A 27,506-nucleotide genomic window follows, 5' to 3' on the forward strand; every position below is an offset into this window, starting at 1 on the left:
GGACATGCTGCTGCTGGAGTAGTAGGACCTTCAGGAGAAGACTAATGAGTCACCCGCCATTGTTGTTGTTGTTGGGATATTCGTCCCAGTTTCCTGGGACATGGGCAAACAGAGAGCCCGTCAGAGGTGCGCACTACGCGAACTTGCTTTAGCGAGGTGGAGGATAATCCCTTACCGTAGTAATTAATATATTTAATGGAGCACGGGCAACAACGACAGCAGCGTCCATAAAGACGTCACCAGATCGGGCAAGGGCCGAGTCGAGCTCAGACCTGAGCATGGTTGTGGCTGGGCAGTCCAGAAGATAATGAAGAAGGGGCTCCTCACATCTGGCCAAGCAATGGGCACACGGGCCTGGCTCCATACCCACAATTTGCTTGTAGCAGAGAAACCCAAGACGCAATCTTCGAAGCCGGACTACAATATACGGTAATTAGGTAGACCTGGGGGGGGCAAGAGGAGGGAATACGACGTGGCAGTAGCATACCATTTTGCAGAGCAAGAGCCCTCCGTGACCCAGAGCTGATGGTCCTCTAGGGATAGTCTTCCCATGGTGGCAGTGAGAGTGCGGATGAGGTGCGAGGGACTAGGGCGTAGTGGGAATGTGATGTCTGGGAGATCGCAAGCTGAGCGTGCAGCGTCATCAGCATGCTCGTTGCCACTGATTCCCACATGTCCCGGGAGCCAGTTAAGGTTAATTGTTGCGCCCCTATGGACAAGAAGTGATGCAAATGTATGGATCGCTGTTAGGAGAAAGACGTTGTCATGCAGCGAGAAAGATCGTAATCTCTGAATGGAGGAAAGACAGTCTGTGTGGATTATGACTCGGTTGCGACGATGGTGGTGAGCATGGCGCAATGCACCCAGGATGGCCGCAAGTTCCGCCTGGAAAGCGGATACACCTGAGGAGAGTCGCCAAGCTTCCACTATTTGCCCAGAGACAAAGGGCGCTCCAGCTGCACCATTAGGGGAAACAGAGCCATCAGTGTAATAGATGGCTGAGTCTGGTAAGGCCAGAGCTGCCACCCTACTGAGACCCTCCTGGTGAAGGAGTGCTGGAATTGAGGAGCGAGGTTTAGCCTCCGATGGACAAACAATATTAAAAAGAGGAGGATCCCATGGCGGTGGATCAACGTATCCAGGAAAGGGAGAGTCGGGATCTTGACAGAGGCTCGCAGCAGCTCCCAATCCATGGATGACAGCGGCTGTGGTGCGGGCCCAGTCACGCTAAGGGGCCGGCTCGGGCGGGCGGCACAAAAGACATCGTAGGAGGGCAGAGACAGGCAGGTGGGGCCGGCACCGTATCAGCTGTAGAGTGATGACTGCCGCTCGTAGCGCAACACGATGCGCCAGAGAAGGCAAACCACTCTCCATACGGAGATTGACAATCCGGGTCCAGGGTGGAGCACCCAGCATGATACGGAATGCAATGTTCTGTATAACCTCCGGAGATCTGGAGACTGGTGGAGCGAGTCCGGTCAAACAGATGGCACTGTAGTCCACTAGGGATCAGATGGCATGTATATAAAATGTTTGGAGGACTGAATACGACGCCCCCAAACTCTGCTTGGAGAGATAGCGGAGAGCAGCCAGTCTGGTGAAAGCGTGCTCCCGCAGGTACTGAACATGGCAGGCAAAGGTAAAACCCCTGTCAAGCCAGACTCCCAGATACTGATGCACAGTAACAAGAGAGAGCTGCTGCCCCCCAAGCAGCATAGGAAAGTCTGGGGGACGGAGTCCAAAGGGCATACACTTCGTCTTATTAAAATTTATCTTCAGCCCTAGCTGATGATGATGATGGCTGTTCTCCCACCATCGAAGGAATGGACAAAGTCGTTCAGTGACAGAGGATATGGTGATGTATTCAACAGTATATATATAGATATAAGATTATATATATATATATATATATATATATATATATATATATATATATTATATATATATATATATATATATATATATATATATATATATATATATATATATATATATATATATATATATATATATATATATACATATATATATATATATATATATATATATAATATATATATATATATATATATATATATATATATATATATATATATATTATCCGTGTGGTGACGACCATGGTGGATTTAACACCCCCAAATAAGAGGAATAATTAAGAAAATACTATTCATTCATTTCTCTCGTCATTAGGAGTAGTATTACAACAACTAGTTCCTATAAAATCAAAAACGACCACCACCACCACCACCATCTATCTATTCATCCATTCATTCATTCATCATCATCATCATCAATCATCAATCATCATCATCATCATCATCAATCATCATCATCATCATCATCATCAAAGATTAATAATAATAATAATAATAATAATCATCATCATCATCAGCAGCAGCAGCAGCCATCGAACTGCGAGCTCCGGTGTAGGCCTGCTTAGTGAAACTGTTGGGAGGCGAGTGTCAGCCACCTTGTCGACCACCTCTTCTATATAATGCACTAGCGGTCGTGCAAGTACCAACCGGATCCATTTAAATTTGATTTCAGGCCTCAGCGGTTGTATGGCGGTTGATGCAATGCTTGTACGATGGGTGATTGGTGGGATTTGGCACCTAGAGAAAACGGCCGTGACAGCGACAAATTCAAGGGATAACTTGTTCATATGCAGACATTCTGTCTGTCTAACACTTAGGCATTCATATCATGCACTGTGTGTGTGGTGCCTCGCTGACATGACTGACTGTGTCTTCTATTCTCTAGGTGCATCCTTCAAGTTTGCTGCTCGTGCATATGAAGGCAGAAATACCTTGGAATAGTGGGATTTGCCTTCACGATTTATGGAGGCGACTCCCGGAGCACAGCAGAGGAGATGCTCTCGCAACAGGATGGAAATTGCCCTGATAGGTATGGAGAAAGCTTTCCTGAAATGGGGTGGGGGGTTAGATCAGAGGGGCAGAGAAAGCAATGGCCCAGCACAATAAGTGATCATGGCAGGTAAACAGTAATGGCAAAGTGATCACTTGCAAGGTGTGGGTGGAGTGACCACGACGCCAAGCCCGCTAGTGGTGCCGACACTAGGGAAAGATCGAGGCGACCTCCCGCAATATGGGTGGCCTCTGCCATCATCATCTCCTCCAGAACCAAAGAGATGTGCCGTCCTGCTTCATTGGACTGAAGAGGCTAAGATAGGAAGGCGTGGTAGGCGTTAAAATCGCCCCCTATGTACACGGCTCCCCTGGCAGCCTGGAAGAACAGGTCTTCCAACTCCAGGGTGCCCCTTTGACTCCGATATACATTATATACCGTCAGGGGCGACGTAGCCAGATGGAGAACCACGCCCTGGACCTCCACATCAGGTCCACAGAAAGGAGGGGGCTCACAATCCGTGCACGCAATGTGGTCTTGAACCAGAACGGCACATCCCCGTGTGACGCCACGAACATACGGAAGGAGATGGGTGGTGTACCCCGAGAGACGAAAAGTGGTATTATCCGGGAGCAGGGTCTCTTGCAGTAGAATTACATGAGGACGGTCCCTGGCAGCTGCCTCCTGAAGGTGGGCGAGCTTGCTCAATGCCCCTAAACAATTCCACTGTAGGACTCGGAGGCTGGCAGCGGTGTCTGGCACTGAGGATGATCTGTCTGGAGGCCAAGGGCCCTGCGTTCTTCCTCGATCGCTGCTGTGGCTGGTGTGAATCCCGAAGGAATAATAATAATAATAATAATCAGCAGCAGCAGCAGCCATCGAACTGCGAGCTCCGGTGTAGGCCTGCTTAGTGAAACTGTTGGGAGGCGAGTGTCAGCCGCCTTGTCGACCACCTCTTCTATATAATGCACTAGCGGTCGTGCAAGTACCAACCGGATCCATTTAAATTTGATTTCAGGCCTCAGCGGTTGTATGGCGGTTGATGCAATGCTTGTACGATGGGTGATTGGTGGGTTTTGGCACTTAGAGAAAACGGCCGTGACAGCGACCAATTCAAGGGATAACTTGTTCATATCCAGACATTCTGTCTGTCTAACACTTAGGCATTCATATCATGCACTGTGTGTGTGGTGCCTCACTGCCGTGACTGACTGTGTCTTCTATTCTCTAGGTGCATCCTTCAAGTTTGCTGCTCGTGCATATGAAGGCAGAAATACCTTGGAATAGTGGGATCTGCCTTCACGATTTATGGAGGCGAATCCCGGAGCACAGCAGAGGAGATGCTCTCGCAACAGGATGGAAATTGCCCTGACAGGTAGGGAGAAAGCTTTCCTGAAATGCGGGGGGGGGGGGTTAGATCAGAGGGGCAGAGAAAGCAATGGCCCAACACAATAAGTGATCATGTATATGTATGCAGACGTCCATTAAAATTAGATGTAGAAGCAAAATTGACAGTTGCCTTAACCCCCCCCTTTTTTTTTTTTTTTATAACTGCCAGAGAGAGAGAGAGAGAGAGAGGGAGGGAGGTTTGGTATGGTTCGGTTAGGTTAGGATTGGTTATGTTAGGTGTGGTAAGAGTTGGTTGGGTTGCATTACATGTCTTCATATCCTTTACATTAAAAAAAAAAAAAAAAAAAAAATTTGGTGCTAGCTAACCAGCTCAACGTCTGCATTTACTTATACTACTATGCCTTCATTCATTCTCTTTCACAGAAATTAGGTGTGGACCTCTAAAAGAGGTCCGGGGATTGTTGTTGTTGTGTGCTTTGCCGTGGCCAGGTGGAATAGTGCCAGGCAGTTATGCACGCACCCTCTTAACCGCCGAAGCCGTAAAGGGTGCGCCCTTGTCTCTTTAGGGCGTACATCACGTTCATCGCGGTCACGGTCTTGCGCTTGGCGTGCTCAGTGTAGGTGACAGCATCGCGAATCACGTTCTCGAGGAACACCTTGAGAACACCGCGGGTCTCCTCGTAGATCAGGCCCGAGATACGTTTCACGCCGCCACGACGAGCCAGACGACGGATGGCAGGCTTGGTGATGCCCTGGATGTTGTCACGAAGCACCTTGCAGTGTCGCTTGGCGCCTCCCTTGCCCAGACCCTTGCCGCCTTTGCCTCGACCAGTCATAGTGTCTACAGCTGCTGCTCAGACCCAATAGTAGTGAGTGTCCGCTCCGCTCCCAGCACCAACAATGATGACGACCCCGCTCGCCAACCACCCTTATATAATCCAGTGTCGGTCGTGCAAGTACGAACCTTATCCATCTAACCTTGATTTCAGGCCTAGGCCCCACCCCAGCTACCAGGAGGCCAATCCTAGAGAGGTGTCGTAGCCAGGTCACGCCACAGGGCATGCCAAATTTTGCAAGCAAACCAGGAATTGCATCGAAAAAGCATGAACAGTCAATCACCGCCATGTACATCACACCCCGACCACTCACATGCCGCCAGTCCTGAGACAGGCGACATAAAAGGCCGCTGCCAGGCGCAGTGCGCCAACACTCTCGCTCTTCTCGCTTCCTCAGTCACGCTCAGCCATGGCTCGTACCAAGCAGACTGCACGTAAGTCCACTGGGGGCAATGCCCCTCGCAAGCAGCTGGCCACCAAGGCCGCTCGCAAGACCTCCCCTGCCACCGGCGGCGTCAAGAAACCCCATCGTTACAGGCTTTGGCACTGTGGCCCTGCGTGAGATCCGTCGCTACCAGAAGAGCACTGAGCTGCTTATAAGGAAGCTGCCATTCCAGCGTCTCGTCCGTGAGATTGCCCAGGACTTCAAGACTGACCTGCGCTTCCAGTCCTCTGCTGTCATGGCTCTGCAGGAGGCGTGTGAGGCCTATTTGGTCGGTCTCTTTGAGGACACCAACCTGTGTGCCATCCACGCCAAGCGTGTAACAATCATGCCTAAGGACATCCAGCTGGCCCGCCGCATCCGTGGCGAGCGCGCCTAAGGCGAGAGGCCCCTCACCTCGATCTAAAGAAATCTCGGCCCTTTTCAGGGCCAAAACCCTTTTTCAAAGAGAGATGATGACAGACCCTCAGTTTAGGTTTCCATATATCAGCTCTTGCTTTTCCGCAGCGAAGCATGCTCACACACACACACACACACACACACACACACACACACACACACACACACACACACACACACACACAAATGAGCTCCATTACTTACATGCATTCATTCATTCATTTTTTTTTTTTTGTTCTTTTAAATCACTGAATTATTATAATTTTTTTTTGAGGGGGGGGAATATTTGCCTATTCGTTTATTTCTTTTATTGATCTGTTGTTCACGTCGCAGTTTTTGTTTTCGTTATTTACCTGTTTCTTTTACTTACTCATGGATTCACTCACGCCCTCATGAAGGTACACAGGTTCGCACAACGAGAAAGTCATTCCCGCTGCATATTAGGAGATGCTCTATATCCGTCATGAACGCACGGTGAATCCTTCAGTTACTATGCTGGAAAAAAAAAAAAAAAAGGGTGAACCTGAACCCATCGATTTTCGCCTGCTGCAGTTGTGCTCGTGTATGTATGTTTCTACTGTACCTATGTATTTGTGTGTCTTTGTGAGCATGTATGTCTGTGTGTACGGACGTATGAGGACACACACACACACACACACACACACACAAACGGACGAATGAACTGTAGTTATATAGTTACATACATGCATTGATTCATCCTTTTTTCAATCATTCATTTCCTTTTTTTGGGGGGAGGGGGGAGGGGCAACTTCCCTATTCGTTTATTTGGTTGATCTGTTGTTAACGTCGCAGTTTTTGTTGTCGTTATTTGCCTGTTTCGTTTACTTCCTGATCGATTCAGTCACGCCCTCATAAACGTACACAGGTTTGAACAAGGAGAAAGGCATTCCCGCTGCATATTAGGAGAGTCTCTGTACCCGTTATGAAGGTTTGACAGTGGCCACGAACGCACGGTAAATCCTTCAGTTAATATACTGAGAGAGAGAGAGAGAGAGAGAGAGAGAGAGAGAGAGAGAGAGAGAGAGAAAGTGAACCTGAACCCATCGATTTTTACCTGCAGTTGAGCGTGTGTATGTATGTATGTATGTAGGTTGTATGTTTATACTGTACGTATGTGTGTGTGTGTCTCTCTGTGAGCATGTATGTCTGTGTGTACGGACGTATGAAGGCTTGTGTGTATGTGAGCATGACTTAGTGTGTACGTACATGTGTAGGTCACTGCGTATACAGTATAAATGTATTTGTGCACATGTGTTGTTGTATGTACGTACAGATTGTAGACTGACATGAATATGCATGATACGATGTCATGCATGTATTTACTGTACGCCTGTTGAGTGAGTTGGTTGGTACAGTCGGCCTAAGAAGTGCCGGCGGAGTATCCAGAAGTTTTCGGTCAGCAATAGTGTCCATACTCTTCCTTATATCTGTACGAGGTGAAACCTAATACGTAAAATTGTTACCCAAAACAATAAATCCATGACCAGTTATCTGTATATTTCCAAATTATTGTAGGAAGCAGTTGGTTAGTTACGATAATAGGAATTCGTAAACGGAACTAACTGATATTTCACAACTGTCGCTCAGGGAGAGTCGGGAATAATTATTTTGTGGAGTTCAAATCTAGCATGGTAACAGGCAGTGATTTTTGGGTAGCGTAAGACTGAACAAAAGGGAGCTTCAATGGACATTGGAAATGATTAATTATTAGTTATAAAATAATTTCCGTTACAATACTAGGGAATTATTTTAAGTCATTTATTTCCGTTTCCAATGTCTCCATGGACGACGACAGAAAGAGGGAAGGAGGCGTAAGCCAGTAAGCTATTTTAAATGTTTCGATCAACACGCACGAAAGGAGATAACATTCACTCAAGGACATGCAGTTATTACACTGCTTTTGGCCAGTTTCCCATACAGAGAAATCTCCGGATTACTTCATATAAGACAGAGAGGGCTATCGGTGAAAGAAGTATTTAAAAAAAAAAAAAAAAAGGCCTACCGTACATCAGAGTCGGAGCTCCTTGGAGAATGCTACCTTCTGTCAGTGTCTGATATCCTCAGTGCATAATCGATTCGCAAGAGTAATAAAATGCAGAGGTTCATAAACAAATAATTGAGTTCAAAACTTCCAAATAAGCATTTTCTGTTGAGCAGGACATTAGAGTTTATTAAAAAAAAAAAAAAAAAAAAGTGACCGCGAGTTATAGGCGTACTGGCCACCGCGCGCGAAGTTAATACATTTCACATTCATTCAAATCGGGAAAGATAACTAAGTGTTACCATCTAATATATCACAGCCTCCTGTTATTCATTTTACATCATTATTTTCGCGATATAATATAGACGTTATTTGGCATGACGTGATGAAGGCATGGAATGTTTACCTTATATTCACTGTTTTCATAGAACGTATGGGAGTGGAGAGTGACCGAAGCAATCTGAAACTGTGCCGTCACTTCTTGGGGCGACGGTACGTTGTTGTTGTTGTTGGTTCTCCAGATGAACAAGAAGGCGCGCACGCCCATATTTACTCTTTTATTTTGACTGTATTATTTTAACCCGCAACCCTAGTTCAAAACATTTCGATTGTGCCCATCCCAAACCAGCGTTGCGGAAAAGAAAGAAAGAAAGACATGAAGGGAAAAAAGAATGAGAGAGAGAGAGAGAGAGAGAGAGAGAGAGAGAGAGAGAGAGAGAAAGGTCGATAAACCAGAGTTCCAGAGAGGATAATTTGTAAGTCTGTCTTTCCCCTTTTTATCGAAAATCTTGTGGCTCCGATTGGAGCCGGAAATGTTGAAATGGCCAAGAGCGTAACCTCTCTACTTTGAGGAGGTGTACTTGGTGACAGCCTTGGTGCCTTCGGACACGGCGTGCTTGGCCAGCTCGCCAGGGAGGAGCAGCCTGACGGCCGTCTGGATCTCCCGGCTGGTGATGGTTGAACGCTTGTTGTAGTGTGCCAGGCGTGAAGCCTCTGCAGCAATGCACTCGAAGATGTCATTCACGAAAGAGTTCATGACAGACATCACCTTGGAGGAAACGCCGGTGTCAGGGTGGACCTGCTTGAGCACTTTGTAGATGTAGATGCTGTAGCTCTCCTTCCTCCTACGCTTCTTCTTCTTGTCTCCCTTGGCAATGGCCTTCTGGGCCTTGCCAGCCTTCTTAGCAGCCTTTCCGGAGGTCTTGGGTGGCATGGCATCGCTGACGAGTCAGACGGAAGTATGTGCACGGTGCGGGAGCGAGCGAGAGACTGAGTCGTGCTATTTGTCTGACGAGACGGTCACGTAGAGTAAGTCGTAAGGAGGCGGTGGCAGGGCAGTCTGTGAGATAGTGGAGCAGAGGCCAGTCATCTTGCTGGTGACAGTGAGGGCACGGGTCAGGTTCTAGTACTGATATTTGAGAATTACAGTGGTAACCTAAGCGGAGGCGTCTGAGACTTACTATGAGAGCATTGGGGGTGTGAGAGGGGGCAGTGAGCGGCTCGTATTGAGTTGCTCGTGCAAACCACGAGGCTGAGCGTGAGCCAGCAGCGACCTGGTCTTCATGATCCTCACGAGTGATCCTTGTGATGGAGTTATAGGCTTTTCTTTTTATTCTCGCGAGATTGGGCTGCAGGTGGAAGTTTACATTGGGCCTAGCAGTGGCGCTGCGAGCTGCGGCATCTGCAAGCTCGTTACCTTGGATACCCACATGGCTGGGTATCCAGTGCAGAAGAATGTCAGTGCCGCGGCGTGCAATGGTGTCAGCCACAGCAAGAATGGAGGTCAGCAAGGCTACATTGTCTGTGAATCATCGTGCACGAAGACTATGCAGAGACGAGAGCGAGTCTGTATGGATAATTACTCTCCTGTGATGATGTTGGCTGGCGTCTCTGAGAGCGCCAAGGATTGCAACAAGCTCCGTCTCGTGCACAGAGGCTCCTGTAGGGAGCCTCCATGTCTCGGCACGGCCCTCACAGTAAAATGCAGCACCCGCCGACCCATCAGCAGTGACTGACCCGTCAGTGTAATATTCAACTGCTCCTGGGACACGAAGAGGTGCCATCCCTCTGAGCGCTTCTTGCCGTAACACTAGGGGCAAAGAGGCTCTCGGGGAGGTGCTAGAAGGGGCGAGACTTCGAATCGCAGGAGGCAGCCATGGTGGTGGAGGTGAATAGTCAGGGTGGGGGAGGTCAGATCCTCCCTGCAGGGCGTCAATTAAACCGAGGTTGTGCAGGACAGTCACAGCAGAGTGTGCCCAGTCCCTCCTTGAACGATGTTGATTCAGGGGCCTGTTTAGGGTATGTTGTAGCATAGCAGAGACAGGCAATTGAGGCCTGTATCTGCAGAGCTGTGCAACAACTGCTGCTGAACGACTCCAGATTCGGTGTTTGAGAGAAGGAAGTCCACTTTCCAACCTTAGATTCTCGGTGCGTGTCCACACAGGAGCACCCAACATCACACGAAGTGCAGTGTTTGCAGGACTTCAAGAGAGCGGGCCTGATCCCCAGAAAGTCCCACAAGGCACACCGCACAATAGTCAACAAGTGACCGTATCGCGTGTATGTAGAATGTTCTCAGGGTACGTGGAGAGGCACCGAGATTCCTGTGGGAGAGGGCCTTCAAGGCAGAGATTCGAGGGGCGGCTCTCTCTCGCAGGTATTTAACGTGCGTGGAGAATGTCAGGCGGCTGTCGAACCACACCCCCAAGTACTGATGTCTGAGAACCAGGCCAAGCTGTTGCCCTCCGAGTGAGAGTGGATATTCGGGGGCTCGCATCCCGAAGGGCATGCACTTTGTTTTGTCAGAGTTGATCTTAAGGCCTAGTTCACAGCATCGGTCATGGAGGCGGGTTAGAGCAGCTGGGGCGCGATTGTAACAATTCCTATGAGAGAAGACAAGCACGAGATCATCTGCATAGCAGAGGAGGGTGACACCTCTGCCGAAGTCGGTCGAGAGCAGCTGTTCAATGAGCAGGTTAAACAAGAGGGGACTGAGCACACCTCCCTGTGGTGTCCCGTTGACGTGGGGGTGGGCAGGAGAGAGCTTCCCCTGAAAGCGTACACCAGCGGAGCATCCGTCAAAGTAGTTACGTAGCCAGGAGAGAGTCCTGCCACGAACGCCCTTGGCTACAAGTGCGGAGAGTACTGCCTCAGGGACAGCTAACTCAAACGCCTTCTCCACATCAAGGAAGACTGCCAAGCCTCGGCCATGTTTCAGCTCGCCAAGAAAAGAGGCGAGACACTGTACGGCACTTCTGCCAGGGAGGTAGGCAAAGAGCCGCGAGTGCAGCAGGCCTAATTTCCAGGCAAGACGAGAGAGAACGAGGCGTTCCACTGTCTTCGCGATGCAGCTGAGAAGAGAGATAGGCCTCATCGCAGCTGGATCGCGTGGCTTCAGAATGGGATGAATAATCGCAGTCTTCCATGGTGTAGGGAGTCGTCCTTCCACCCACGAGTGGTTTATGAGTTGGAGGATGAGAGATCTTCCCCTCTGTCCTGACTGTGCAAGGAGGGAGTATGTGAGGCTGTCTGCACCTGGGGCAGTGTCCCTCCTGCCCTTGAGGACCTCGTCCAATTCACCAGCAGTGAAGAGCACATCAGTCTCATCAGGATGCGTGCAGGCTTCGTCGATGGAGGCCACTCGTTGGCCTCGGAGACGATCCTGCAGATCTCTGATGGACTGTGGCAGGTTTGTTGGCGAGGTCCTCAAGGCAAAATGGGCAGCAAGTCGATTGGCCTCTCTTGCAGGATCAGGATGAGAAGGGGGGTGAGGGGGCCGGCTGCCAGAAATGCGCCGGATTCTCATCCACATCTCCTTCAGTGAGGAGTGCGCATCGAGAGTCCGACACCATCGCATCCAGGCCTCGTCCTTAAGACGCCGTTTCTCGTGTGAGGCGTGGCGTGCTACCGCAGCAAGATATTTCCTTGTGATGGAAGAAGGGCGTCTCCTGTGAGCCTTGCGAGCTGAATTGAGTCGGTGATTAAGCTCGTGCACTCTCTCATCATAAAACCAGTGGTCCTTGACGAGAGGTGGGAGGCCTGGAGAGGGGAACACTGGCTGCGGCAGCACGTCTGAGGATGAGGGCGACATAGTCGGCATGCTCATCGAGAGATATAGGGGCAAGGGTTTCATCTATGAGTGTTTCAACAGTCAGCTCGTAGTCTCGCCAGCGAGCTCGGCGTGTGTCCCAGCGAGGAGGTGGCGACGGAGGTGGTGGTAAGGGCGCCGCCTGCACGTTCGTCACTGTGGCAAAATGATCACTAGTGAGGAACGGATGCAAGGACCACGTCGAGCTGCCAGCGAGAGTCGAGGAGACTATGGTGAGATCCAGTCTCCCACCTCGAACGTGGGTGGGTTCAGCTGGATCATTAAGCAAGGTAATGCCCCGTATATCTTCAAGGAGCATGGCGAGGTGTCGCCCCGCCTCATTTGAGGGGCTGGGCGAGGAGAGGATGGGATGGTGGGCATTTAGGTCGCCGCCCACGTAGGTCGGTTCGGTAGCGGCAAGGGTCAAGATCTCACCCAAATCGAGAGTGCTATTATGACTCCTGTATAGGTTGAAGATGTTGAGTGAGGTGGTGGCGAGGCGCAGGACTACGCCCTGCACTTCGACACCCTCCCCACAGTACACAGGAGGATCGCAAATGGTGAAGGGGATGTGGTTCCTTACTAGGATAGCACATCCCCTCGTAGCATCTCGATCACAGGGAAGAAAGTGACCCCTGAAGCCGCCGAGGCCAAAAGTGGACTCCCTGGGGAGGAGCGTCTCCTGTAGGAGGATGACATGGACATCCTCCCTGACAGCCACCTCTTGGAGGTGGGCGAGCTTGCTCCAGGCCCCTAGGCAGTTCCACTGCAGGACTCGGAGGGAGGAACTGGGTTGCATGGTGGTGGTGGCGGTGGCGGTGGGGTGGAGGTTGGCTCCAGTGGGAGGCCGAGAGCTTGCCGCTCTGCCTCGATCGCAGCTGTGGCTGGCGTGAGCCCTGGCGTGACAGGAAGTTGTACTGGGGAGACGGAGAGAGTGGGTGGCATGAGGTGGGCCGTGGGAGGCCGAGAGCTCTCCACTCTGCCTCGCCGCTCTGTCTCGACCGCAGCCGTGGCTGGCGTGACAGGAGGTTGTACTGGGGAGACAGGGAGAGTGGGTGACATGGGTTGGGCAGTGCTCATTGGCGTTGATGGAACAGGGTTTTGTGGGAGGGCGGCAGAATGTTCTTTGGACTCCACCACTTTCTTGATGATCGTGTTTGCTGCCATTACAAGAGGGTCGGTGCCTAGGTTGAGTCCCAGGGCTTCCCCTATGAATTGAGTGATGCTGACGGCGATCTCCCTGCCGATCATCTGTAGTTCCTCCAAGGAGAAGACCATCACAGTTGGGGCTATTGCAGTCTGAGAGGTGGGGGTTATCAGGTGTGAGGATGTGGTGGCGGTGGGAGGAGGAGGGGGGGACGTGGTGGCTGTGGGTAGGACAGGAGGCTGAGGATTGGGAAGAGGTGGGAAGGACTCTGCTGCTGGCAGAGGTGGAGGTTGAGGGGGCGATGACTTCCCCTGGGTACCCCAGATGAATGTGCCTGGAGGTGCTGGGCTGGTTACTTGTTGCTGCTGGACCCAGGCTACCTGACGACGGCGGCCCTGCTCCACCAGTGCGAGTCTTGAGGGGCACAGCGGGTGCCACGCGTGATGCTTGCCTGTGCAATTTGGGCAGCGGGCCACGACCGTCTCCCCCGCCTTGAATTTGGTGAGGCAGACGTCGGTGTCGTGGCTCCCGCTGCACACACCGCACACGACTGGCCTCCTGCATGTGGCCTTGTGGTGGCCGTATCGGTGGCACCTGAAGCACCTTAGGGGCTCTGGGGTGTAGGGGCGGAGATGAAAGGTGCCCCAGTTCCCAAGGTCCAACTCTGGGATCATTGGGCCGCGGAGAGTCACTACCACCTGCCTCGTTTCCTCCCTGGCCCTTGTTTGACAACGGACAGCTGTCTCCACCTGTGGATGTCGGAGGAGGAGGTCCGGGGACCAGCTGCGTGGGAAACCCATTACGACAGCTTTGGTGGTTTGGGTTCCCCGGGAAAGCTCGATCAATGTGTGAGGGGAGGTCGTGTCCTGGGAGTATGCTTTGAGGAGGTTGTATGATTCCTCCTCGAGTGGCACAATTATTGAGCTGCCGTCCGTTGCCATGCGGTTGCTGCAGCGAAGGCTTGGTAGTGCTGCCTCGATAGCAGCCACCACTTGGTAAGTGCAGTCTTGTCCTGGTTGAACTGGGACGCGAAAGGCTGGGAAGGGGGAGGCCGGCGGAGGGCGTGACACAACGCTGACTGATGGGCGGGGGCCTTGAGGAGCCCGCTGAGGGTTGATATTGCCTTGTACTGTGGCAGGGGGGTTTCCCTGCTTAGTTCGTTTGAGGCGGCGGTTCACTTTAACAAAACCCTCGTCGTCAGCAGCGGCAGGGTTTGCAGCAGAGGAGGTGCTTGGAGTGGGTTGAGGGGTAGGGGATGTGCAGGGAGTAGATTGAGGGTTAGTGGATGTGCAGGGAGAGGAGGAGTGATTGGCAGAGGAAGTGCTGGGAGGCAGAGGTGAGGAGGAGGAGTTATCCACACTCTCCATTTGCTCGTGTATACGAGCGGTTTTGGAGGGACGAGAGGCAGGAGCAGGGGGAGAGGCAGGAGGTGGGGAGGAAGGACGGTGGGGGTTGGAAGTGCTAGCAGAATCGCCAGCAGAGTCAGCACTGGAGGATGAAAGTCGCCTCTCTCGTTTCAATCCAGTGTGACGATTAACAGTGGAAGAGGGAGGTGCCGCAGTCGCAGCAGTGGCGGAACGCTCAGGCTGGGTGGTGGGGCCGCGCGGCAGGGAATGAATGGTGGGGGTGGCAGGTGAGGATTGCTTCTTGCCGCGTGCTTTGGGCGCCATGGTGGGCTGGGGCCGGCTCTGTGGGGCCCTGTGAGAGGTGTTGGGTTTAGACCCGGGGGGTCTGGAGGGCCGTGATGACTTAGCACCGTGCATACTTCAGAAAAAAAAAAAAAACTTGTATGTATGTATATATATATATATATATCAATATACGATATATATATATATATATATATATATATATATATATATATATATATGTGTGTGTGTGTGTGTGTGTGTGAGTGATTGTTTATCTACTCATCCATTTTCCCCCCCCTGCTCACCCAGACACACAAACGTACACGCACTTATGCACTAAAAAGAAAATACACGTATCCGTATCTATAAATGAGCACCAAGAGGAAATAAACAAATAAAGGAAACAAACACTAATCACCAAGGTCTCCCCCATATATATATATATATATATATATATATATATATATATATATATATATATATATATAAACACACTAAAACAATATATATATATATATATATATATATATATATATATATATATATATATATATATATATATATATGTGTGTAAGTGGTGTTTATCTATTTATCTATCTACACTTCCTTGGCACATGTACACACACACACACATACACACACACCTGCACTAAAAAGAAAGTGCACACGTGCCTATACGTATGTGTACCAATACAAAAGCACAAAGAGCAAATAAATAAATAAAAGAAACAAACACTAATCAGCCAGCAATCCGGCGGTTCCCTACAGTGCCGGGGGGGCTAACTCCCCGCCCTCTAAAGGGCGTCGTGAGAGAACCCCAGCACTGCCCCGTGAGGGACTTGCCTACCCTAGCCCTAACAGAATGCCTACCCTTGCCGCCTCCTATAACCAGGCCTCTAAGGCCCCCCTTCGTGGAAGTACCCTACGGTACCCCTTCAGGGTTCGGCTTCGTACTACGGCAGGGACTCTAGTGGCAACCGGAAAGCCAGCTGATACGACAGGAGAAACACAGGTGATAAGACTGAAGTAAGTCAAGAGTGCCTCAGAAACGTCGAGTTAAAAAAAAAAAAAAAAGTCTTAGGTTACGCTATCCGCGTTTCACTAGCCCCGTGACTGGTGACAGCTGTTGACAGCGCGAGAGCTGGGAGCGTACTGACGGGCGCCGAGTCTGTGTAGAGCGGGAGCGAGCGGGAGATGTCTCCACTACGGCTGCCAGGAGCGAACTGACGAGCGCCGAGTCTGTGCAGAGCGGGAGCGAGCAGGAGAGAGAGATGTTTCCGCTCCGGCTGCCAGGAAGGGAATGATAGAGGACGCAATAATAATAATGACGTATAGAAAAGGGGGGGAAAGGAAGGAAGGTAAAGAATGATTGTGTATATGTGATGAGTGTTATGCAACCAGGGCGACGACACGTGGTGGCAGGAACTAGGCCTTAGTTTAGTCTCCCGGCCTTACTGAGAGCTCTGGTCCTGGTTGCATTGTGTAAAGTGCATGTTTTTTTTTTTTTTTTTTAAAGTAGGAGAGGAAGAATTTAGACTAAGAGAAAGAGTGTCGGGGCTAGAGGACGCGTTCGTTCGTTCGTTCGTTTAAAGTTTTCTGCACCTTTAGTGCAGGCCGGGCCATGTATTAGCCCGGTTTGTGTGGGAAAGCTTGTAAAGTAACTGGGAAGATGGCATGTCACTGCGGTGCCCCTAGGGCTTAGCAGCGCATTGCGTTCTTCTGCTGTTTTTTTGGGGGAGGGTTATTTAGGAGGTGGGGCAGCTTGTGCCACTTCTAAGAGGGTGCGAGTTGGTATTGTGGCGATGATATCGGCGGCTGCCTTGCGGAGCGTGCATGGGGGAATGGGATGATTTTCGGATCTTAGCGTGTCGGGATTAGGGTAGGGGGGTTTGACCCGAAGGCGAGATGTGGCAGGGCAGTTTAGCAGGTAGTGAAGGAGTGGTTGAGAGGTGGGGGCCTCGCAGTGTTCGCATTCTGTGGGAGAGGTGTTGTTGGTGGTGATTTCAGCTTTGCACGCGAATCCCAGCCGGAGGCGATGAATGTGGGTGAGGAGGCGGTTGTCTTTGGGTAGTGGCTGCATAAGTTCAGTATATTTGGTGGCCTGGGCAAACCAGGTGGCAGATGGAGAACCGAGTTTGACTTCTGCCTCATGATCGATGTGGTTGCGTCTGGCTGTTCGTTGCTTGATCTTTTGTTTGATGCGTGATAGGCTTGGGGGTATGTCTGTGTCAATGTGGGGATGGGCTGATGCATGTTTGGCTGCCTTATCAGCCCTCTCATTCCCCTTTATTTCAACGTGGCTGGGGATCCAGTGGATGGTGATGGATCCCCCTGCCTCTCGGATCTGTTGGGCTGTTGTATGGATGTCAGTGGTTAGTGCGAGGTTGTCAGAGGGTGAAAATTGTTTAAGGACATGGATGGCGGCAGTGGAGTCAGAATGAATGATGATGGTCGAGGAGGGTGCGGTGTGAAGGGCGTCTTTTAAAGCTGCTGCAATAGCAGCGAGTTCGGTTTGAAGCGTGGAAGCGCCATTTGTGACTCGGAAGCCGTGACTGTGGTCGCCGCACACAAAGGCTGCCCCGGCTCGTGTGTCCGTAACAGAGCCGTCCGTGTAATAAGTGACGGCATCAGGGGGGGTGATTGAAGCAATGCGTTGCAACCCCTCTTGGCGCAGCAATTGGGTGGGGGTGTTAGCTTTGTTTGGCGAGTCTGGGAGGAGGAGGTTGTATAAGGGTGGGTTCCAAGGGGCTTGGGGGCGGTAATGAGGGGAAGGAGAGTCGGGGGTTTGCATCATAGCAGAAAGGTTTAGGGCGTGGATGGCGCGGGCAACACTGTGCATCCAGCTCCGGGAAAGGATGTCAGGGTGAAGGCCAGTTGCAGCTTTTATGCGTGAGAGGAGGGGAAGGGGGGAGGCTGTGTGGGCCAGTTTGATGGCTAGGCTTGTCACTCTTGCCTGGATGCGATGGTGGAGAGATTCTAGGTTGCATTCTAGGCGGAGGTTGCATAGCTTGGTCCACTGAGGAGAGTTGGTCATAATCCTCAGGGCTTCATTCTGAATGACCTCAAGTCTGTTTGATTGGGCAGTGTCGATGGTGAGAAGGACAGGGGCGGAGTAATCAACAATGGACCTTACAGCTTGTATATAAAAGAGACGGAGGACTCTGAAGGACGCACCTCCCCCTTTGCCTGCTAGGGCTCTGAGCGCGGAGGTACGCGTTTTGGTTTTCTCCCTGAGCCGTGTCACTTCACCTCTGAAGGAAAGGTGGGAGTCTATTGTTACTCCAAGGTATTTGTGGGAGGTTACGTACTCAATGGACGTGTTTCCGAGTCTTAGTTGGTCTGTGGGAGGCCCAATACCCAGGGGGAGAGCTTTGGTTTTGTTGATGTTAATTTTTAGCCCCAGTTCTCTGCATATATTGGTGAGCTTAGAGAGAGCCCTTTGTGCTCGTGTAAAGAAGGGGCCTTGATGGATAATGAGGGCAAGGTCGTCAGCGTAGCAGAGTAGGCGGGTTCTAGAGGACGCGCTTGCTGAAATCCTTATATGTGATTGCTGCCCGATCGCAGCCCGGCTTCTGCCTCGTTCTCATTCGCGGGTGGGATGGGACCGGATCAGGAAGACGGGTATTTAAGGGAAGGTTGCGGGCGGGTGACCCATCCTGCTCTTCAGTTCTGGCCCAGCTCTCGTAGCGTGAACATCTCTTCCCCAGATCCTGAACAGTGGCTAGAACTCTCCCTAGACTTTCACAGTCTGTTTTTCTCTCTCGTTTACGAGATCCGGTGCTTTTCACCAGTCTTGTGTGCTCTTGTGTTTTTTTTTTTTTGTGTGTTATCAGCTGTTTTTCCGGCTGCCACTTAGAGTCCCTGCCGTAGTACGACGCCGAACCCTGAAGGGATACCGTAGGGTATTTCCATGAAGGGGGGCCTTAGAGGCCTGGTTATAGGAGGCGGCAAGGGTAGGCTTTCTGTTAGGGCTAGGGTTAGGTAAGTCCCTCACGGGGCAGTGTTGGGGTACTCTCACGGCGCCCTTTAGAGGGCGGGGAGTTTAGGCCCCCGGCACTGTAGGGAACCGCCGGATTAGCAGCTGATAATTTATTTATTTTCTTGTTTCTTTCGTTGCTCTTTTAAGGTATATACATTGGTTCATGCACATATATTCGTGTATATTTTAAGTATACATGTGTGTATGAGTATGTACATGTGTGTATGCTAGGAAGAGGAATGGAATAACATTTAAATAAATAAATACTCCAGTACATATATATATATATCTTACAGATACATATATATATATAAGAGCCTTTTTTTTTTTTTTTTTTTTTTTTTTTACCATGAGTGCGCCGGATCCTGCACTTGATCCTGACCCAAGTGGTGACTCGAGTTCACCTCCAGCACCTACAGGCACCAAGCCTAAGTCCCACTGCAAAAGGCCACGACTAACAGGGCCAGAATATGGTGCTGATGATCTCTTCCTGCATATGGATACCGAAGATGACTCTCCCACTGACTCAGACCTCTCCAGCAAGGACGCCAAGTCAACTCCTCCTGACACCTTAACTTCCAAAACAGATGCTACCCAGGCCCCTGCCACCACGACCACAGATACGATGACTGATGATGACGGCTTCACAGTGGTACAGAGAAAGAAAAATAGTAAAAGACTTACCAACCTTGCTGATGAGCCAGCCACATCCTCCTGCAATACAGACCGCCACTCCACACCCACGAACACACGTTCATCTTCCCAGCACATGCCTCAGCCTCCTAACACTACCAGTACACCCCCTCTTCCCCCCTCCAAGCCTCCTGCGTTCCTAATCACCAACAATGATGCCTTCCCCACCCCTTATGACACTGTGATCGCCTTGGAGACAGAGATGCCTCATCTCAAATTTAAATTGGAGGCAACACGGAACCAAAACACGATTCTGGTTCCTCTCGATAAAGACACCTTTCGTGCCTTAGACTCTCTCACCTCTGTGGCAGGCAAACCCATCAGCCTGAAAAAACTTGACCCCAACCTGTCCACCAGAAAAGTTATCCTCCAAAATTACCCGACAAATTTTCCCCTGCAAGCCATAAAAAACAATATCCAAGTGGAGGAAGCCACGAGATGCGAGGTAGGGGGAGCCCCCACCAGGCAGGTGCTAGTCACCCTCAGAGGCCCCATCCCAACAGCACTCGACCTACAGTCATAGGGCACCTACACTATCCGCCCATACACCCCAGAACCTCTCAGGTGCTTCAATTGCCAGCGCTACGGGCACCACCAGTCACGATGCACTCGCCCCCCAACATGCGCTGTGTGCAGCGGTCGTCATGCCACAGAGGAGTGCATCACCAAGTTAAAGGCCAAGCAGCCGGTTCAGCCAAAATGCCCCAACTGCCAGCTCCCTCACCATGCCTGGAACAAACTATGCCCAGCTCGCAAAGACCTAGTGCAGAAGGGCATAGTGAGAGAGCACCGTTGGCTCCAGGCAAGGACCACAGTGACACCAGCACCACCAGGGACCTTCACATGGGGACAACAACGCACACCACAGTCCACAATACGGCAACCACCGGCCCCAGAAGAGTTCCCCCCTCTACCTCCAAGCAAACAGACACCTCCCGCAGTTCCCCACCTCCATCCAGACCCACTCCCACTGCCACATCACACATCACAGCACAACCGCCTCCACCAACACGTCCGACAGTCCACACCATCTCGACTCAAACAGTGCCAGATGCCGCCACGCAAACTCCTCCACCAGCTCCCATCCTACCTCCAGGATATGTCATTCTGAACAGGGACCAACTGGCCTGCTTTGCTCAGCAAATAGCCGACCATATCACCACATGGATGGGAAAGGAGCTAGGCATGCCTATCCCCAGCCCAGAGGGAATTCACTCGTTCGTACACAAATCCCTGGACCGGTTTGCACACAGCCCACAGCCAACACAAACAGAGATGCCACCGCCACCCACAACCCCTACCACAGCTCCTATTCACACACAACACAGCAAACAGAAGGGAAAAGAGGAACGTCAGAGCCGCTCACGTTCACGCAAACAGTCTCAAGACCGCCTACGAACACCTCACCAACAGTCACGCAGCCATGCCAACACCACAGACAAACAGCAAGACAAAGCACACCAGCTTTCCCCAGCACCACCACACACGGACACCAACACACACAGGAGGAGATCACGATCCCCCATCCCAACGCACACAGACATGGACGACTAACACACACATTTCCTCACAGACAACCCACACACACACAAGCACTCCACATTTTACAGTGGAACGTCTATGGGATTACTCCCAAACGCCTCCTACTAGAAGAGGCAGCCCATAGAGACCATTTAGACGTCCTCCTCCTCCAAGAAACACTCCTAAAACCAAACAGGCAACTCCGATTGCGAGGCTTCACCACCTTCCTCCTCCCCAGCACTCCAGGCGGCCCCAGAGGCTGTGCCATACTCGTTCGGAGCCATATTCCTGCCACAGCTATTGATCCGCCACCAGACTGTGGCGAAGGTGTTGAGGTACAAGGAGTTGACATAACCCTGGCAGATGGTCACCTACAATTATACAATTTTTACCGTCACCCTACAGCTGACATTAACCTTGGGGAGGTTGCCACTCTCTCCACCACCAACCAGCTCTTCATTGGTGGCGATCTAAATGCCCATCATCCCAGCTTAGGCTCTAGATCCCCCACGAATGCTGCTGGATGCCATGTCTCTGCACTACTGGAGGAGGTGCCAGAGCTCATACTCCTTAATGACCCAGCCACCCCAACACACGTCCGTGGAGGCAGACTAGACCTCTCTTTTGTGTCTTCCGGCCTAGCCCCCCTCACTACCTGGAGGCTCCATCCCACCCTTACGTCAGACCACCATGCTATACTAACCACCATCAAGGTTGCCCCACTCCCCACGCCTACTGGGCCGCCACCACGATGGAATACTAAGAGGGCAGACTGGCCTAAATTCACTACCACACTGGAAGAGACAGCAGCATTTAACGCTCCAGTTAATCTGGAGGAACATGCCACCCTCCTCACAGATGCCTTCAGTGCAGCAGCAGGCTCCACCATCCCAAAAACCGCTCCCCCAAAGGCTTACCATACCGACCATTGGTTTTACTGTGATAGGGTAAAGGAACTAAACAGACGCCTTAATAGAGCTAAAAAGATCCATCGAGCCAACCCCACAGCTAACAGCCTCGCCTACCTCCAGGCTGTCATCAGGCATTCTACAGGGGAAAAATCCGACATTAAGGAGCGAAAGTGGCTGGAGTGGTGTCAGTCCCTTGGGGTTCAATCAAGACTGGGGAGTATTTGGAAAAAATTAAGAGCCATTTCCAATCCTCAGCCACCTCATCCCCCGTCTCACCCCGACCCACAGGGAGAGGCTGAAAGGCTGGCAGCAACATTCGCCCAGAGGACCTCACCCACACAGCTTCCCGAAGACACCAGAAGCAAACAAGAAGCCCTACACCAAACCAGGACGGATCTGATCAACATCTGCAAGGCCACCCCATCTGACTCTGATCATATATTCACTACACACGAGCTTGATCAAGCCTTGAAAACAAGCACCGACACTGCCCCGGGCCCAGATGGTATCACCTATTCCATGCTCAACCATGCTGGGCCCACAGCAAGATCCGCCTTTCTTGATCTACTAAACCACTCCTGGTCCATGGGGAAACTCCCTGAGCAATGGAAGACTGCCACCATTCACCCCATCCCCAAACCGCCTGATCCCAGATCCTTTAGACCTATCTCCCTTCTCAGTTGCTTGAGTAAAACTGCCGAGAGGATGGTGCTCCAGGCGCCTCAGCTGGATTCTGCCCTCACCCCACAGCCACATCTTTGCTTACACCAGAGGTAGGGGGACGGCTGAGTGCCTGAGCTCCTTCCTCTCGGAGTTACGTGGAGGAAAAGGCCTGGCCATTTTCATTGACTTAGAAAAGGCTTTCGAGCTGGCATGCCCGGAGGCCATCCTGGCAACCCTGGCAAGCAGGGGAGTCAAGGGACGCCTCCTGTGCTGGCTCGAGAATTTCTTTCAGGGCCGACGGGCAGCGGTACAATTTCAGGGACACACCTCATCAGAGCACTGTCACATAAACGGAACCCCGCAGGGCAGCATTCTCAGCCCCACGCTTTTCAACGCCCTCATCAACTGCCTCCTACAGGTGGACCTAGGCCCTGGAGCCCGCCTCCTCTGTTATGCTGATGATATAACACTGGTTGTCCATGGAGGCCCATACCATGCAAAAGCCCAGAGGGCTCTAACAAAACTCCACCTCAAGTGTACTGAGCTGGGACTCAAAATCAACCCGACTAAGACCAAGGCTCTTCCCTTCCTCATAAACCCCCCTAAAGATACTCTTCACCTCGGCCACACAGCCATTGACTATGTTACCACCCACAAGTACTTGGGAGTCATCTTCGACTCCAAACTTTCATTCCGGTCGGAGGTTAACCACCTCCGAGAACGAACTAAACTCCGCCTTAATGCCCTGCGATCCTTGGCAGGAAAGGGAAAGGGAGCCTCGTACAGAGTCCTCCGTTTATTTTACATCCAAGCCATACGAGCAATAGTGGACTATGCGGCGCCAGTACTTCCATCCCTCAATGAACCTCAATTAGCCAAACTGGAAGTTATCCAGAACAATGCCATGCGTATCATGACTGGTTCACCCATGTGGACTAGACTGTGCAATCTCCGCATAGAATGCGATCTTGAATCCCTACACCTTCGCATACAAGCAAGGGTGGCGGGCCTGGCAGCCAAACTAATTCACAATGCTTCCTCCCTCCCCCTCCTGCCACGGCTTACAGCGGCAGCCAGCCTTCATCCAGACCTCCTAACAGACAGCTGGGTTCATAATATAGCTCAAGCAATCCACACCTATGAGCTAGATGACTTCATGTCACAGGCCCACGACACGACTGTCATCAATTACAGCCCGCAGCCTCCATGGAGTCCGCCTCTACTCAAGCTCATTCTCAGACATACACTACCCAAAAGTCAAACACCAACCTCATTGTTGCGCCAAGAGGGCCTCCGACAAATTGCTGCCCTCACAGCCCCAGAGTCCATCACCTACTACACTGACGGTTCGGTTGCATCAATCAAAGCTGGAGCAGCCTTCGTGTGCGGGAGCCGATCAGTCGGCTTTCGAGTCACAGACGGTGCCTCCACCCTTCAGGCTGAACTGGCAGCTATCTCAGCTGCCCTCTATGACGCACTGGAACACAGTCCAACAGCTCCCACTATCATCCATACAGACTCGGCTTCGGCCATTCACACCCTTCGCCAAAACGATCATAAAGACAACATTCACCTATTAAACAACATTCTCTCCACCACCCAAGCTATCCGCAATGCTGGGGGATCTGTTACCATCAATTGGATCCCTAGTCATGTAGGCATTGCAGGCAACGAAAAGGCGGACCGCATAGCAAATCAAGCCCTAGAAAACCCCAACATTGACTTTGCAATCTCAACGAGCCTACGCCAAGTCAAGCATGCCATTACGACCAGGGCAGCCATATTAAATAAAGCAGACCACCGCCTATACGTTGAACTGGGTTCCCCCTCGGCTAGATGGTACTCACTTGCCACTCGCTATAAATCACTGCCCATCACCGCTAGATCCAACCTTACAATGCTTAATCGTATACGCCGCCTTCGCCTGGGCTATAAGTGTTACAGTGAAATGGTTCAAGATGTCAACGCCCCCGAATCTGAATGTGAACACTGCCACGAGGCTCCACTCTACCCCCTCCTGCACTATCTGCTCAGATGCCCAGCCACATCCCTCATCAGGAAACGACCTCTTCCTAATCCAGACACTCCCAGAAATCACGAAGCAGCCAGACCCATCAACTCTCTACGTCATGCTGCAGCATACGTTGTAGCCACGGCCCCACTCTCAGCCCTAACTGAGGCGGTGCGCTCTGCACCTCCTCCCACCTAACGAGCATATCGATGATATGCAAGAGTGTCTGTGTGTGTGTGTGTGTCCCTGTACGAGTGTGTTGTGAGTGCGTGTGCATATGCATATATATATACACATGTGTGTATATATGTGCATATATAGTTTTTTTTTTATAGTCAAGAGACTGCTCCCGCAGTCTTCATCACTTCCTTATCTATGCTTACATCACTGACTGGGCTAACATATGGCCCGGCCCCTTCCATTTAAACGAAGGGGAAATCTTAAACAACAACAACAACAGCGGGTGACCAGTTCATTCTCTGTCTGGCAGCCGCGGCGACAACACTTCTTCCCCCAGCTCTCCCAGCAACAGCTCTTTGCCTGTATCTGGGTGTTAGTGAAACCAGGTTTCATTCTCCCTAGAGTTTCTCGCCACTGCCGGACTACTTTATTTCCGACTGCACAACTTTTCGTCTAGCTTTTGGAGAGTCTCTCTCCTTTGTCTTTGTTTTTGTTTTGTTTTTGTAATTGTTTTTTTTGTTTCTCGGCCTGCCGTGTAGTGTCCCTCACCGTAGTACGACGCCGAACCCTGAAGGGGTGCCGCAGGGCACTTCCATGAAGGGGGGCCTTTAGGGCCTGGTTAAAGGAGGCGGTGAGGGCGGCATTTCTGATAGGGCTAGGATTAGGCATGTCCCTCACGGGGCAGTGACGGGGCTTCCCTCAGCGCCCTTTAGAGGGCGGGGAAACCATCCCCGTTACTGTAGGTAGGTTTGTGTTGGCCCAGTTTTTTTTTTTTTTTTTCCCGATATTTAGTTTAATTTAACTTGTTAGGTCTGCTGTAGGAATTAATTTGCATAGCAAATTAGTTCTGTGGCAGCCTTAACTTAGTTTTTCTAAACTAAATTCCACTTCAGATTGCGTGCCTAAATCTTCATACTTACCTTTTAGGCTCCTTCAGCCTCGCACGTGATCACTCCCTTCAAGAGGGTACGAGATGAAGTAAGAAGTTATAGGTTGGATGGACCACCTCTAAGTCCTCCACCCCTCTTCCTACCGTTTTTTTTTTTTTTTTTTTTTTTTTTTTTTTTCGCACATTTAGTTTCTTTTAACTTGTCGGGCCAGTCTCAGATATCAATTTGCATGGCAAATTGGTTCTGTGGCAACCCCGACATAGTTTTTCTAAACTAAATACCACCACCGACATTTTCCCTCAAGCCTTTTTCGACCAACCACCGTCACTCGGCTTATTTTCCCTTAGGTCTTTTTCGGCCCTGCAAGTGGCAGCTCCCTGCACAGAGAGGAGACCTGAAGCCAAGTAATTGGTATGATTGACCACCTTTAAGTCCTCCCTTTTACATTCTCACCATGGGAAAAGTAAAAATTTTGCACCAGTCCCCTCAGGACATCTCAACAAAACTTAAACTCCTTGAGTTAGTTGCTCCCTTCAACATAAAGATCAATGCTCTTCACTCTTCCAAGGAAGCCATTATTGTGTCTACATCCTCTGATTTTGATTCTGATGAACTGCTTTCAGATAAACTGAAGACGCCTCTAGAGCAGCACGGTTTTTCAACAGTTCTTCCCCCTGAAGTCAAGGCCAACAGAAGCATCATCTGCTCCAAAATCGATGACATCATCTACTGCCATTCTGAAGACGAAATAGCCACGGAAATCATGAGAAACAACACCTGGGCAAAGGTCATAAATGTTTCCAAATTTGGCAAGTCCAACCTCCTGAAAATACAATTTCTAGACATCAAAATGGCTCAGAAGGCTCTGGAGGGCATCAAACTATTTCACCTGTGCATTAGCAATCAACAAATTGAGGCAGAAAAGTACGTTAACATCTCCACCTGTTTTAAATGTTATGCCTTGGAATCTCACAGCACCAAGAACTGCCCCAAACCTAAAGACTTCCAAATATGCTCAGAGTGCTCATCCACAGACCATACCTGGAAAAACTGCTCTTCTCTAACAAAAAAATGCATAAATTGTGGAGATCATCACCGCACTTTGGCCATGAAATGTCAGAAGAGGAAGGAAATAGTTAAAAACAAATTGATCACCCCCCAGAACTCTACAACCCGCCTGGGCGTCACCTATGCTCAAGCTACGCAACAACCTAATCCTAACAGCCCCCCCCAAAACCAAAATTGCAGTTTCTCTACTATTCTACATCAGAACACCAAAATTTCTGAATACATGGTGCTCATTATCAATGCTCATCTGAATGAACTTGCCAATCCAGGCAGCTTTAATTCAACCTTTGAAGAAAGCTGCAAACTCAACAACCTCCCCATCATACATTTGCCCTCTAACCCTCCCTCAGATAAAATCTTGCAAGCACTCCTACCAACAATAACTAATAACCACCTTACTCTCCCTTCTGCAAACCCTCCTGGCAGTAACCCACCTTCACCTCCCCCTCAACAACAAGCACCACTCATAGAATCAGAAACCATCTCTACAGCAAACAAAGAACACACTAAAGTCACCACATCCACTCTACACCCAGCAGAACCTCCATCACTCCACACAACAGAATTCCTTACCTCAAACACCAACATCTTCGAAGGTGCTACCGCTGTAGACATCCAGGAAAACGACTCATCGGATGAAGATCTTGACTTCCTAGAAAAAGAAAAAAGAAACAGACAAACAGAGGTGATACTACTGCCATCTATATGGAAACCCAACAAAATATACAACATCAGAGAAATAACTAGAGCTTGCAAAGAGAACAAAGCCATGGTTAAAAAGCAACATAAAACACTTCAACAAGATGCAGCACTAGATGGGATCAGAGCCAT

At 50.5% G+C, this 27,506-nt stretch overlaps 3 protein-coding genes and 1 pseudogene across 3 annotated transcripts; 1 reads left to right on the forward strand and 3 right to left on the reverse strand.

The window, feature by feature from the left end:
- Positions 1 to 4,739: 4,739 nt before the first annotated feature.
- On the reverse strand, positions 4,740 to 5,051 carry LOC145418922 (histone H4-like). Its single transcript, XM_080287180.1, has one exon. It carries the CDS (start codon positions 5,049 to 5,051, stop codon positions 4,740 to 4,742), a length of 312 nt encoding a protein of 103 aa, XP_080143306.1.
- Positions 5,052 to 5,460: 409 nt separating this feature from the next.
- Positions 5,461 to 5,872, forward strand: LOC145419004 (histone H3.1-like; annotated as a pseudogene).
- A 2,863-nt stretch (positions 5,873 to 8,735) lies between these two features.
- On the reverse strand, positions 8,736 to 9,107 carry LOC145419025 (histone H2B-like). The gene has a single exon (XM_080287270.1). The coding sequence runs from the start codon at positions 9,105 to 9,107 to the stop codon at positions 8,736 to 8,738; it is 372 nt and encodes a 123-aa protein (XP_080143396.1).
- A 7,393-nt stretch (positions 9,108 to 16,500) lies between these two features.
- LOC145419059 (uncharacterized) lies at positions 16,501 to 18,671 on the reverse strand. The gene is made up of 2 exons (XM_080287305.1): positions 18,643 to 18,671; positions 16,501 to 18,271 (listed from the first exon to the last, which is right to left on the reverse strand). Exons 1-2 carry the CDS (start codon positions 18,669 to 18,671, stop codon positions 16,501 to 16,503), a joined length of 1,800 nt encoding a protein of 599 aa, XP_080143431.1.
- Between the last annotated feature and the right edge of the window lie 8,835 nt (positions 18,672 to 27,506).

The sequence above is a fragment of the Coenobita brevimanus genome, chromosome 117 (assembly GCF_032717465.1).
Source record: "Coenobita brevimanus isolate Jiangsu-jjx chromosome 117, ASM3271746v2, whole genome shotgun sequence".
Classification (NCBI taxonomy): Eukaryota; Metazoa; Arthropoda; class Malacostraca; order Decapoda; family Coenobitidae; genus Coenobita; species Coenobita brevimanus.

Excerpts from the sequence above, each read along its gene's own strand:
- LOC145419059 (XM_080287305.1), bottom strand. The coding sequence starts at position 18,671 with ATGGAAATACCCTACGGTATCCCTTCAGG. Across the intron at positions 18,272-18,642 it reads CCCTACGGTATCCCTTCAGG|AACCCGCCTACTCTGCTACG; the intron begins GTTCGGCGTCGT and ends CGCGTCCTCTAG.
- LOC145418922 (XM_080287180.1), bottom strand. The coding sequence starts at position 5,051 with ATGACTGGTCGAGGCAAAGGCGGCAAGGGTCTGGGCAAGGGAGGCGCC.
- LOC145419025 (XM_080287270.1), bottom strand. The coding sequence starts at position 9,107 with ATGCCACCCAAGACCTCCGGAAAGGCTGCTAAGAAGGCTGGCAAGGCC.